We start from the raw sequence: 14,826 nt of genomic DNA on the forward strand, positions 1-14,826 counted from the left end.
TAAATTTGTACCATAAGATATTTTGAGAGAGAGAAAGACCACATTTACATACATTTTATTACAGTATATTGTTATAATTGTTCTATTTTATTATTAGTTATTGTTAATCTCTTACTGTGCTTAATTTATAAATTAAACTTTATCACAGGTATGTATTTGTAGGAAAAGAGCATAGTATATATAGGGCTCCGTACTATCTATGCTTTCAGTCATCCACTGGGGATATTGGAAGTTATCCCCCAGGGATAAGGAGGGACGATTGTATATGGGCGGTGTTTGCTGGTGGTCAGGAGTGGCTTTCAGTTAGGTGGCAGGGAGTGTTTTATGTGTTGGCAACCGAAACACCAGAATGCAGAAAAGTTTGCTATAGGTGATGTGTCATGATGCTGGCCACCAAATATTTCCAGGTCTCTCTCTGGAATCATGGTAGGAACGCATTTCCTTGCCCTCTTAAAATTGTGTGACCATGTAACTTACTTTGACCCTGAAAATGTGGGTGAAAGTGATGTGTACATAGAAGCTTTAAGAGCACCAGCACCTGATTTGCCGTGTTCCCTCTTTCCTGCCAAGGTGACTGTGGCAGTGTGTGGACAATAAAATCTCTGTCAGCCCAGGTCCACGAGTGGTTACGGTATGCAGAGCCTACTGCCAACCCATGCTGGACATGCAGCGTGAGCAAGAAATGAACTTTTGTGTTAAGCCACTGATTTGGGGGGTATTTACATTGTGTTTTGTTTGTTTGCTTGTTTACCACAGCAAAACCAAGTCTATTTATTCTGATTCAAACACATATGAACATCCACTTGAGGTGTCCTTGTTCTCCGTAGATCTTTTAAAAAGTTCCTGTTTCAGGGGGTGGGGGTGGGCAAAATGGGTGAAAGGAGTCAAAAGGTATAAACTTAGTTATAAAATAAATAACATCATGGGATGTAATGTACATCATGGTAACTGTGGTTAATAATAGTGTTGCATATTTGAAAGTTGCTAAGAGAGTAAATCTTAAAAGTTCTCATGCCAAGCAAAGAATTCTGTAACTATGTATGGTGAAAGATGTTAACTAGACTTACTGGGGTGATTATTTCACAATACATACAAATATAAAATCATTATGTTGTACATATGAAGCCAATATAATGTTGTATGTCAACCATATCTCAATTAAAAATTAAATGGTCTTTGATAATGGAAAAAAAAAAGTTCCTGTTCATTCATTTTAAAGTGATCTTGAGAAGCCAAGGAGATAAACACCTGTGTTCAACCAGCCATTCTGCATGGAAAGTTTAGCGGGGTCCTTTAGTCTTGATAGCAAATGTTTTGGTGTTGTTACTACAGATCCAGCCTCGGACACTTACAAATAAATGTTCTACTTGAAGACTTCACAGGTGGCAACATAGTCCGGTTTGAGTTGTTTACTTCTTGTGCCCTGATCCATCCTGATTCCCAAGCAGGACGACTTCTTGAACCAGATGGGAGTGTGTTCCTCCAGGGGATCCCTTCCAACCACCTCTGACTTAGAGGAAGCAGCAGCACTAACGTGCCCACACAGTCCCTCCACTGTCCTTATAGTGTGAGGCAAGGTTTTTTGATTAAAAATAGTTTTTGCTCCAGGAATGCTTCTCTACTTAAAAAGGGTGGCCACAAAAAAACATCTTTGAGAATCACAGCACTGGATTTTGTACCATAAATTTCTCTTAGAGAAATCCATTTCTTCTGGGGGAGTTTGAAGAATTATTGGATTCCAGGCATACAGGATTGTGAATTACCAAAAACAAAGACAAAATTGTCTGAGTTCAGTGGTGATTAAAACCTTTTTTGGAGGAATCTCCACTTAAAGCACAAAACTGACCTGGGAACAGGATCTGCTTGGGGAGCTGAATTATTCTCTGAGAGCTACTGCTGTTACAAGGACTTTTCCTATTTTGTGACTAACAAACCTTGGTGTTAGCGTCACCAGGCTGCAGAATCTAAGGCAACAGACATAATCGCCAGGGTCCAAATTAGTTAATTTTCCACATTCCACAGCAAGCGGCATCTGCAACTAGTGCACGCTCATCATGCCTATTTTTAAGCTTAAATTTGGCACAAATAGCAACACTGAAAATGTACCTGTTTCCTCTCCTTTCTCATATACCCTCTGGGGCAGAGGCAGATGAACAGTAAAGAGCTCAGGGTAGACACACAACTCAGGTGCGGCACATCCTCAGGTGAACCCTGAACAATGGGTCAGGTCATTGTTGTGCCTGGGCTCTGCTAACCTTTCTTTCTAAGATGAGCCTCTCTGCTCAAGATATGGAGGGAAGTAATGAAAGAGAATATCCCTGAAATGAAATGCGGGGCCTCTGTCCTCAAGCCAAAGAAACCATCTGTCACTCACTGTCCTCTTTCTGATGGCCCCTACCCTACCCAGAGCTCAGAGCCCACTCTGAGGTTGTTGTGAAGAGTGACCAGCAAGGGAAAGAGCCCTATCACCAAGTCCCAAAGCACCTTGTCATCCCTCATACCAGATGTCCCCCTATGCAGATGCCAGACATCACCATGTTGACTGGGCATGAAATATAATTAAAGGGGGGCTTTACTCTAAGAATTCACAAGATAGAGTCATACTTTAGGTAAGATAGCAAGACTAACTTTGGAATGATTTTCCATTCTAGTCTCTGCCATCAAGCAGGAGAAATCCAGTTAGAGGGACACGATTTGGGGTCATGAGGAAGCCAAGGATAAAATTCAATACTGTTGCCATTATTCTAGGAGAATACGTAATTTTTGCCATAAGGACAAGTAGTCAGAAGGAACTTCAAAGTAATGTTGACCTTAAACCTGCCTCAAATGTTCTGAAAAATTAATATCATCAGGCTATATTTCCCTGCAAAATACTTTTTGTCTGAATTTCACAAGTAGATGATTTAGATCATATTTTTCCCTTGTTTCAGGTTCAGCAGCAATAACTTTCCTTGGAAGAAAACCATTGAGCTGGTAAGGTACCATGATGGAACACAGGTAACATCCTGGCTATGAGGACTGGGCCACTTTCAAAAGGTTGTATCAAACACATACAAAAAAAAAATCAAAGTTCTTTTTTTTCTGGTAATAATCTTTAAAAATGCTTGTTGGAGGATTTGTATAAGTTTCTAGTTTTCTCTTTTTACGAAAGTTGTTTATGAGAGTATTACTTCTTTATGTTTATCCCTAAAGGTTGTTCTGATTTCAGTGGAAAAGGATTTGGGAAGCCCAGGAGTCTAGACTAATATTCTGGTTCAGTTCTCAGAATGTGAAGTCAGCACAGGTGGGCCAAAGCAAGGCCATGGTTTTTATCTCTAGCACAAAGACCAGGAGGGTCTTACCAAGTGCTCTCTGCCCTTTGGGAAGCCCAGCCCTGTAATATGGAAACTTCCTTATGGAAGAAAGCATCATCTGTGGCTAAATTCTCTGGCATATCTTAGCATTTTCTGCCGAAGTGCCAGGTGGGGCTGAGGAGAATGAAGATGTATCCCTGGCACACTAACATGTGTTTCTGTATGGCCCCTAATCCCATGACTCTTTATCTTTCGCAGCCTTAAAGTTGGTTTTATTCTATATTTTTTCTTTTTGGTAATCAGTCTTAAACATCAATTACACATGAGCGATAAATGGCCTCAGTGTTTATCCGTGGCTTCATGCATGACTCACTCCCACTGACTCTACTCAGCAAACATTCAGGCACGTAAGTGAGGTAAAAGCCCCACACCAGGCACGTCACCACTAGTTCTGCACAGAATAGCCAAACATCTTACATGAGAAACACCTGGGAACAGCCTTTGCCATCACACACGTGGACACCTTGGTACAAAGGTTATTCTTGACTAAGAAAAAGAAATACATTGTAATTGGTTTACATGCACATTGCAGGAACTGATACTGTAGTCTGTAGTCAGTGCAGAGAAGAGTCCTGTGTCACCATCAGACAGTGGTAAATTTCCCCATGGAACCTCCACACCCCATACCTAAAGACTGGAGCACAGAACTTGGCACAAGGCAGAGGTTCTAAAGCTAATTATTGAACAAACGTGTGACATGTGGATCTGTCCCTATTCAATTGGGATAGATCACGTCACTCTCCCTTTTAAGAATTGATTGTTTGAGAAGGTTCTCTTTGAGAAAAAAGTGCAAAGGGATTCAGAGCCCATGGGGCATCATGGCCAACAGTTCTCGGTGGGGTCTTCAGTCCAGGTATGTTCTGGACTAAGTGTCCATGGACACCAGTCACCTTTCTAGTGTCAAAGAGCAGCATGAAATAATGTGAAAATGACATCTTAATGAAACAAAAGCATCCTATCAAGAACTTTCAAGTTACTAAATTTAAAAAAGTTCGGCTATTTCAACTCAGCCAAAGGCTTGGGCATTTTGAAGCCCATCCATCAGAAAAGTAATATGATAGCCAATTCAGGTTGATTCCTCCTAGAGATGAGTGGCCCAGGACCTCATCTGTTCAAAGTTGGGAGGCAACAGGCCAGAGGGCAATAAACAACCTCACTCAGGATGCTACACTGGGACCTCTCAAGGACACCCTGGGGGCGTGGACACTGTCCCTGTGTGGGTCTGCTCTGGGTCCTCAGCTCAAGTACTTGGGTTAAGGACCCAGAAGAGTTCAGGCAAGGGTCAGGGCACATATATAATTGGGCACAAATCCTGCATTTGATTCCTCTTTATCTTTCTGGTATGGTATTTTCTTTGATATTCACCCTCAGGGTGATAAGGCATTCCTCCTCTTCCCAGTCTTTCGAGCTGGGCAGAGATGAAAGTTACCTTCCTATCTAAACTGACAGGATTCTGAATCCATCCGGCTGCACTTGGAGTCACCTAGATATTACATGACCCGGGCGCTTTATACCGTTTCTAAGCTGGGTTTTTCCTTCAGCCTGAAATGTCCTTCTCCCACCCCCACTGCCAGTTAATTCCTACTTGTCCTTTAGGGCTTGGAGGCCATTGTCATCTGCCCATAGGGCTGGGCGAGGAGCCCCACCAGAACTTGGGGACCCACAGCACACCCGCTGAGCACCTCCCTTGACTGTGACCAACTCAGTGACAGTTAACTTTTATTTCTGCAACACCTTGCTCTGAAAATACAGCAGTGCTGAATGAATGTTTACTGGGTGAATGGCCACCTGGGTGAGCACGAGCAGTATCTCTCGTACATGCCTTCCAGAATGCCAGACCTGGGTTACAGGCTAGTGTTTGATGAAATTTGTTAGCTAGTGATTCATTCACGTGTGAGCGAGCATTCCACGGACATCTTCAATAAACAGCATCCACAATGACATGAGCTTATGCTCACAGACCCCAACCACAAGGATTTGGAGAAAACAGCTTTAGACTTCAAAATGAAGGTGTGACATTTGGCAACTCTTCAGAAGGACAGAACTTTTATAGGTGGGTGAAGCTAACTGAGCTTATCTTTCTCTGAAGGTTTGCTAAGGCTTTTGTGAAGGAACACTAAGCTGCATGTCAGGGTGGGGACCTCCCCCTGGAGGATTCCAGCATCTGCCATTCTATGGGGGACTGGCTGCCACAGCCCCAGAGGCCTGATCTCCCCAGGAGGAAGCCTGCACATTCACGCCCATCTCCCTTCTGTGTATGGTTGGGGCCAGGAATAGGGTGGGATGGAGAAGGGAGAGAGCAGAGGAAAAGGACATCGCTGTGATCGGAGGAATGGATGTGTTCATGCCAAGATCAAAGGCCAACAAATGGATTAGACACTGGGGGAATGCTTTTGCCCTGATCTGGGTTCTCTCGAAGTTGTCTGCTATGTGGCATACAGTGGAAGTTTACACAGGTGTATGGTGGAACCTTCCTTAATGCTCTACAGAATTGCCCAGGGGGCAGAAGTGGGCATGGCTGTGCTTGACCTGCCTTCCACAGAATGGAGCAATTGTAGTCAGTCCAGTTTATTAGAGCTCAGCACAGCATTCAGTTTACATAAAAGGTTCTAATGCTGCTTTTTAAAAAAAATCAATAGTAAACACTTGCCAGCTGCTGAGGTCTCGGTCCTAATAACTGTCCTTGCTGCACAGTTGCAGCAGGCAAGGTCAGTCTCATGGCAAACTGGAGTTAGGGTCCACACAGAGAAAGTAGCATCAGACAAAACAAAGAGCAGACGTTACCAAAGGTTCAGAGCAGTGCTGTCCACGAGAACTTGCTGTAAGGAAGAGTTCTCTCTCTGCATCATCCAACATGGGACCCCCAGTCACATGTGGCAACGGGGCACTTGAAATATGGCTAGCGGGACTGGTGGCTGAAGTTTTAAGTTTGTTTAATTTTAACTAATTATATTTAAAATTTGAATCAATGCCAGTGGCCTGTGGCTACTGTCCTGCATGGTGCAGCTTTGGAGGGCACCTCCCCCACACCGACTTGTTCCAACGTCAGCTCCTTTAGCTTTCCTCGGGAGCCGGGCAGCAGGCACAGGTTCTCACTCAAGCTTCCTGTTCCACAGCCTGGGCACCTATCTTTAAGTCCTGAAACCAGCCCTTACGGGGCCCGAAGTGTAATTTTTAATGTCATTTTGTATTTGCATTTGCCCCTAGTTTTGCCTTCACAGGATCCTGCAAAGCATCTGTGCAACAGGCCGCCCTTTCCAAAGTATCTAGAAGGAAGTTTCCTCCAGACCAGGTCTTCTGTCCAAATAGAGAAAAGGGGGACGTGCACAGGCTTCTCCTCTCTGCCTTTCCTAGAGGCCCACTCTGTGGGACAGGGAGGAACAACTGTGATTCTATCCCCTTGTTGGGTGGAACTGGACTGAAACACTTCTCTTCAAAGCAGTTGTGGGAATTAGAACAGAAGCTTTTCAGCTCAGCTCCACTCAAGAAGTTATCTTGGTGATGTCACTCTTGGTGACGTCGGGTGAGGGGACACTCGCCCTCCGGGTGACTTGCCCGCCTCACGCTCCCCTCACTGAGTATCAAGCAGGTACTTCCCTGTACATCATAAGCTGGTGGCCACCAGGACGGGAAATCAGAAATGCTCTCCCACCTCTGGGCGAAGCAGCCCACAGCTGTGAGGATGGTTCCAGTGGAAAGACTGTGAGGGCCATCAGCTGAACCCCGCCGACCTCTCCACGCCCAGAGTTGGAGAAGGTCTGCATCTGGGACACGGGAGATGCAGCGACTCTGCAGCCTCAGCCGGTGGATGCATCGCAGACGTCCCGGAACATAAGGCTTCACGCACGTTTTAGGGATCTGTGTAAACGCTATTCTACTCTTACTGACAGAAAACTCAGAAACAGAGAAAACCTCTTCCATCCATAGGTAAAAATGATGTGGCAAAGTGTCTTCATCACTGCCTCTGTGTGCCGGACAGACGAGGGGCTGGCACATGCTGAGGGGCGGGGCTGGTGGGACAGGGCCGCTACTGTGTGAGAATGGACCTCGGGGCCGAACCCGGAGGGCCACAGGCAGACTGTTCATGTCTAGGAACCTAAAGATGTCATTCTGGCTAAAATGTCCTTCTCTGACTTTCAGAAATCCTAAGACTGTGGTGCTGGGTGCCCTATCTACTATTAATTACTCCTTAAACGTGAGATGCAGGGAAGGCATGTGATCGTTGGCTTTTGGGTAACATAATATACAATAGATTGGCTTTGGGGCAATAAAATATACCACACTTGTAGGAGGCCCAGTAGCTGCAGCAACACCTTGGGGCCCACACTCACCCGTCCACCAGGCGTGGCCCAGGCCACCTTTCCTCGGGCCCTGAGCTCACCTGTGCCCCGAGAGTGGCTGAAGTCACCCTTCACCACGCGGCAGGTCTTGCCGTCCCCGCTGCAGACCCCACACCGGTCTTCTTTGGCCGCAGACCCAATGATTCCATCACAGCCGATTTTCTAAATAAGCAGAGTGCTGGGTTATTCTGGGTATAGGACTCAGAGACACACCCTGCAGGGCTGACTTCTCCATGAGGCCCAGCAGGCTGGCGCATGGGGGCCCATGATACCTCCAGAGGCCCAAGCAAATGTTTTAATTTATTTTAAAATCAGAAGAGAAAAAAGAATACGATCCAACTAGTATTATATTTGTCTTTACACCCAGAGTCATCAAATACAGGTTTTAGTATTTGTTATGGAGGAGAGGCCTGCGAAGGCCCAAGTGCCCAGAACTCACACTGAGGCCTGAGCCGGTCCCTTCCAGAGCTGCCTGAGGCGGGGCTGAGGGGAGGGAGGGAAGCCGGCTCCCACACTTCTGTTGTGGCCATAATTTCACACAATCCAAGATCCCCCTGGAGCTGCGTGGGTCCTTGGTTCTATCTCAGTTGGAACAGCCAACAGTCTCAGAAGACACAGCAGAGACCACAGTGACTTTTCTGCTGAGGTCGGGAAGCCCAGAGCTCACTCAGGCATGGCTGGGAATGAGCACCCTAGTTCTCAGTTAGGGGGATTTAGCCCAAGAAGATACCCTGCTGCTCAGATTTTTTCAACGAGGCCTGTCTGAGGGCAGAGGAGGGTCGCCCTGACCCTGGGTGGCTCCGGGCAGCACAGCCCACATCAGTTCATAAAAAGTGGGAAAAGGTTGTGAACTCCTGTTTTTCCTTAAAAAAAAAAAATGCACGAGACTTTTGTGGTCTGCAAAATAACATACCTAAGTTTATGTTATGGTAAACACTGGTGTGTTTAATTATTTGCAAGCTAAATTGCTAAAATGCCTCTCCACATTTCTCCCCTAAAGTGAAGAATTCCAGAACAAGAACTGGGTCTTCCCCACTGCCCTGTACCCTGCACTAGGTACTGGTGCCTCAAGCTGTGGAGGGTTCTACAGCCAGATAACCCAGGCCAAGGTGATTGTGCTCTTTCCTCCCTCCTTACACCCCACTCCAACCGGGGCAGGGCACAGGGCAGAGCCGGCTGAACAGCAGACCTCCTGGAGGCAAAGGCTTGGCCCCATGGCTCACCAACTGAACCCTCTGCTTCATAAAGGCAGTGCTTCTTCAACATAAACGTGCATCCGCCTCACCAGGAGGGCTGTGAAAACACTGATGCGGGATCCATCCCTAGAGTTTCTGATCCAGCAGGGCTGGGTGGGCCTGAGAATCTGTATTTCTATGAAGTTCCCAGGTGATGCTGCTGTTGCTGGCCGGGACCACACTTGGAGAACCCTGGCACCGCGGAATGCTACACGAAGAGCAAGTGAGTGTTCTTCATAGTCAACGGTCCTGAAGTCTCACCCTTGGATCCTTTTGTTTCTTTGGGAAAGAATTAATGAGAAATTACTATCGTGTGTACAAAATTGATAGCATCACTGAATATATTTCAGTGAAGACTTGAAGATATGCTAAGTGCAGAGCAAATGTGGTCCCAAAATGACCATTATGAAAACTGAAAAAGGGCAGCATTTAAAAAAAAAAAGAAGCTCAAACGTGTTCAAAGTTAGTATAAAAACAGGTAAAGGGCAAGATCGGGGGCTTTAGCAGCTAGAGGCCAGGCAATGAGCAAAAGGAGAGAGTGGACGTACGGGTGATTTAGTGACACATGGAGACCCGATGGTAACTGGCATTGACTGTCACACCTTGCCAGGGCAGACCACCAATGCGACCTGGAGGCTGCCACAGGGTACCTTGAACTTGGATCATGTGGCAGGAGCTGGCTAAGTTCACGATCTGGACTGCTGGCTGATTGCTATGAAGATGCTTAATGTAAAATTACAGGTGCTAAGAATACAAGGCAGCCAAGATCTGAAATTTTGCTCAGCCAGCATGCTCAGCAAATGCCCTGGGGCCACATCTGTGTGGCCACATGTGTGCTGCCCATCTTCGTGTCTCCTCATGTCCCAGAGCCCAACGTCCCAGTCCCCAGCCTGTTTCTAGTGCTGCCACAGGGCTAACACCCATAGAGCCAGCCCCTGTACCTTGGCCGCTTTCGTGTCACCCTGACCTGTCCCCACGTGGCTTCCCCATCTCCCAGGCACTCTCAGCTCTAGACTTCTCTCTCACTGGCTTTTTATTATTTTTTAATCACACTCCTGCCCAGCAATAGTGGGTCTCTGACTTGAGCAGGTAGCATCCGATACCTTAGTCAGGGTTTCTTGATAAAAGTTTTCTAGATGCTCTAAGTGAACAACCCACTTGTTCTAGACAGCTTCCCCCAAGCCCAGCGATGACATCTGACAAATCTGGGGCCACATAGCAAGTGACTGGCAGGGCCAGGAACAGTCCCCCACCTCCTGCCTCCCAGCTCCAGGCTGGCTGGATATCTCCCCTGACTGTCCTCAGCCTGGGGAGGCCTTCTGGACAAAGTAAGGCCTCTCCCCAAAGTATGCTGGCTTTGTGAGAATTTGGAAACGTTCAGAATAGAGAAGCTAAAAGAACACCAGAAACACTACCTTTGGGGAAAGGAAATGTGAGGGGAGAATCCACGCTAGAATTTCAAAAGGCTACCTGTTGTCTGGCTAAGAGATCATGGCTAGGAGGCACAGTTTGCATTTGAAATCTGCCAGACCAAGAATTCACCTGAATGCAGGAAGGACAGGCATGGGAGGTGCTTCAGGGAGCAGCGCGACAAGGGACTCACTGGGAGGAAGGGCCTTTAGCAGGAGAGCACACATTTTCCTAGATGAGCAAACCGCTTTCCCTCCAAAGAGTCCCCTGAAAGAAGGATCTTGGTGGGAAAGAGAAAAGTGATAGTGAGGAAGGGCAGTAGCTTAAGTGAGTGCTTATAAAGCCCCTGCACAGCCAGACCAGCATTAGGTGTCCTCGGGATGTTGCTCCAGACAAGCAGAGGCAGGTCAGGGGGGCAACTGTCTCCCCTCACTGTGATTCTCACCATCGCTCCTAAAACATAATACAAAGAACATGTACACGCTTGCTCAGTAGCAAGGCCCCAACTGGCACTGGGATAGACCTCATGGGATCTAAAGTTTTAAGTACATGCAATGTTTGGAATTGATTTCCTTTTTTTCGGGGATGAGGTCACCATCAGTTAGGAGCCCAGCAAGGCCTTGATATCTGCGGGACTGCCGGAGTGCGCTGCTGCCTTGTGACACTTGGGCACACTTGGCCTGCAAGAAGCTAGCCTGGCCTCTGTTCCTAGAGTCCAGGTTATTCACAGGTAAGTCCAGGGGCCCACTGTCATCTATTTCTCTCAGGAGGTGCTGCATGATCCTTTCCGAAACATGAGCCACCTGCTTATTTTTCCACTGGGGTGATAGGTCTTGAGGGCTTACAATTCGTCTATTAAAATGGTACGCCCTTTCACACAATTCTTGCTCTGCACTTGCTAAAGGGAATAACATCTCCTGGTTTGATCATCTGTGGTCAATTTCTAGGGCAGACAGATAATCTCCTGGGCCCAGGAACACAGATCATGCAGGGTGGCACTTATTAAACTCCAGCACACTGCAATCACCTGAAGGCCTAGGTAGGTCACACATTGCTGGGTGGGGCCCAAGGATTTGTGTTTCCGCTGAATTCCCAGGTGATGCTGCAGGCCTAGGGCTTACTGGGAGACCACTGGGCTAGGTTTAGAACTCAGAGAGAGACCTTCCTGGAGATGGCCACGGCTGTGAGACTCCAGCCCTGTGTCCTGAAGAAGTGTCCTTTCTCCCTCTGGAAAGGCCCCATGCATGGAGCTCCCACTGGGAGCTCTGTCACCCCTGAGTCAAAGCAGTTCTGGGCTGAGGTATCCTGGAGGGATGTGGAGGACAGTGCTGACGCCCCTCTGCTCCCAGGAACTGGGGCCCTCTTACAATGGTGCTCAGGTCAAGTAAACAATCTATGGGAAGCTCCATCATGACAGAACATCTAGTTATAAAACCCCAAATGCCTTCAAATGAGGGCCTTACAGATCACCTGAACGCTGGTTTAAGGGCTGTTCAGAACTTCCTACTCACAGGTCTCCTCCACCCAGGAAACAGAGATCCAGACCTGAAGCCTTCAAAAGCCTTATTTGCAGGATTCACATCGTCTTATGCGTTAAACTGTCAAAGGCTGGATACAGGGGGAAACTCCTCTGCTATTTTCTCCTCTTTCCTTACCCAGCATTTTTTTTGATTTTAAAAACTAGTTTCTTTTGTTAAAATTTCACTTCTCAGAACAAAAGTATCCTCAGACATGACTTAAGATTGTAGCTAACTGGCTTCTGGACTAGGGCTAAGTTACCCGGCAGGTGGGCAGTCAGCTTCTCTTCCGTCAATGTTGTGCTCAAAGTTGAGGTTCACCATGTGTGTCCTGAGGATCGTTACAGATTTGGACATGAGCCTCAGTTTCCCCATTCTAAAAATGAGAATATTAACCTCAATCTCAGAGAGCTGTTGTAAAAATTACCTCTTCTCTGGTTCAAGAAACCCAGGCTCACCACTCAGGCCCTGGTGAGAGGTTGGCCCTTTCAGGATGGATGGAGACTGTTCACAGGCCATCTTCCTTCTAAGGGGCTGGGGGACACGCCCCCTCCCCTCTCTCTATTTGAGCAGACCAGGGCTCAACAGATAATTGTCCTCTATCCCTCTTCTGCCACAGAATCCCTGCCCCTCCAAAAAAGGCAAAGGGGAAGGAGAAGGTATTGATAGGTAGGACTGCATCTTACCTCTGTCCCTCTTGGGGGTGATGCATGAGAGCTGTGTGCAAAGGCCCACTGCAGGTGGGCTCTCCCGTGATGTTAAGCAGCCCCACCTGCAGCGGGTCATGGTCTGTCCCAGTGGGCTTCTTAGGTCAGGTGCAAACAGGGATGCTTGCGGGGTCACCCTGTATATTAATTCTCTGGGACACCCAGGGGCTGGGACAGTTTTGTGTGCTCTGCTCTCTGCCTGGTATTAGATGCCAAGATGAATTTAAAGGGAGAGCACACAGGGAGGTCTGTGTCTGAACAGCAGCAAATCTGAGAACCAAGGGGCAAGAGCCAAACTAATCTGCCAGCAGTGGCATTTTCTCCCTTTGCTACGCAGTAGTGCCAGCAACATACGATATTCTTGGAAGGGGCTGGGATTCTTTTTTTCCCCCAAAATACTGAATGTTAGAGGAGATTTAATGTCTGTATTTATGAGGCTTGGTGTTCCAGAGGACAAGAAGACAAAATTAAAGGAAACTCCAAACAATAAACTCTTGAATCTTCCCATGTTATCTTAGTGATCCCCGGCGGTCACTTTTCTACATACACTAGGAATTCCTGCTACCCATTTCTGAGCTTCCAAAGCAGTTCCTACTCAGCATCTGTTGGTCAGAGCCCTGCTCTGCTGAAGTCAGAGTGTGTGTGACACCAAGGGGAGGACACTGTCTGGAGAATAATTAATCAAAGGCTCAGGATGGTAGGGACCTGGCAGGAAAAGCACAAGTTCTTTTGGTAGAGACAGTTCCTGTGAAACATGCAAAAAGACTAGAAAAGCATTAGTGCTCAGAACTATGTTCTGGAGGAGGGGGAGGGATGGACCATGAACAGGACAGAAGTGAAAAATATCCATCTTTAGTGATTTGAAACCTGGATTCTGCCCCCAGAATCCTGCCGCTGCTCGATGGGCCATCACCAGTGACAGATAACCTCCTGGTCACCACATCCAGTGACCATTTCTCCATCCTCATCTTTGACCTGTCACTCTGTAGCATCTGATGATACCCCATCTGCGGCTGTGCATACATTCATTCACCCAAAGCACGGTTACTGGACTCCTGTTACATGCCTAACCTGGAATAAAGACGCTAAAACAGAGGCCGAGAAGGGAGCGGGCATCCGAGCCGTCTCTTGTGTGATTCTCTACTGATCCCTTGGACAGTTCTGCCTCCCCCGCCTCTCTCCGAAAGCGGGCAGCTCTCGTGCCCCTTCTGCTTCTGATTTTTCTTGGTAATGTCACCTTCTCCTTAAGCTGCAACAATCACTCACATGCAGACGGCTCTTAAACCTCACACTCGCCCTCCCACCCAGGCTCACAGAGGGCCGGTCTGCTGACAATACCCCTAGACTCTCTGGCCAGGACACTGACCTCAATGGGGCCACACTGAAACACCGGCTCCTCCTCTAAAGCTGCTGGCTCCTGACTTCTCAGTTCTACTGTTGGATGCTTCTTGCTGCCCTCCTGGAGCTGACAGACATGGCTGCCTTCCCGGCCCTAAGCCTGAGGCCTCCAGGCCATTTCCGACCCCTCTTCTTGATATACTCACTTAGGTGCCGGCCTCGTGGCTTTGTCCCCTGAAACCTCTCTAGTGTCTATTTCTTCTCTGTGCTCATGGCCACTGCCCAGTTTAGACCCTCTCATTACTCAGCAAATGACTTATCACACTGGTTTTCTCCGCGCTGCTGCCAGATTGATCTTCACCTGGTCATGGCTGTGGACCCCACTGCCTATCAAGTATGCCTGCACTTAGGAACCTGGGACCCTCCCCGATCTCATCCCAACCGCTCAGTCCCCCAGCTTTCCTCCCTCCTTCTCCAAGTGCACACTGAGTCCAACCACCTCCAGCTCCCGCGAGCTCCATCACACCCACAGTCAGAATAAACCCAGATTCCAGCCACAGCCTGCCCAGCCCTGCCCGGCCCAGGCCTTGCCTGGAGCCTCTGCCCCCTGCCCTCCACTGTTTCTGGAATGTGCCAGCCTCACCCCTGCTGCCTTCTGTTGGGAGTGCCCCCCCCCCATGTCTCCGCTGGGCTGGCTCTGTCTCCTCGGAGGGCCCTGCTGCACCACTCGCAGCCCACTGTCTACGACACTGTTTCGTCCTCACACGGGCCAGTCCCAGGAATGACCAGGTCTGTGAGTTTACATGTTTCTTGTCTGTACGGTGCATGGGGACAGGAACCCTCTTGGTCCTGCTGAGCACTGCATGCCCAGAGCACCTTTCAGCGTCCAGCACATGGAATGTTCTTTCTGCTCTGTCTAAACCCAG

The 14,826-nt window shown here is 47.9% G+C and overlaps 1 protein-coding gene across 3 annotated transcripts in view; it reads right to left on the reverse strand.

The window, feature by feature from the left end:
- Positions 1-14,826, reverse strand: part of ADAMTS17 (ADAM metallopeptidase with thrombospondin type 1 motif 17) — a 350,376-nt gene that overhangs the window by 89,623 nt on the left and 245,927 nt on the right. For all 3 annotated transcript variants that reach the window (XM_079912255.1, XM_079912254.1, XM_079912256.1), the window contains one exon: positions 7,735-7,855. In XM_079912255.1, coding sequence (XP_079768381.1) covers positions 7,735-7,855 — 121 coding nt within the window. The remainder of the gene's footprint in view (positions 1-7,734; positions 7,856-14,826) is intronic.

Source organism: Stenella coeruleoalba, assembly GCF_951394435.1.
Source record: "Stenella coeruleoalba genome assembly, chromosome: 2".
NCBI classification, from domain to species: Eukaryota; Metazoa; Chordata; class Mammalia; order Artiodactyla; family Delphinidae; genus Stenella; species Stenella coeruleoalba.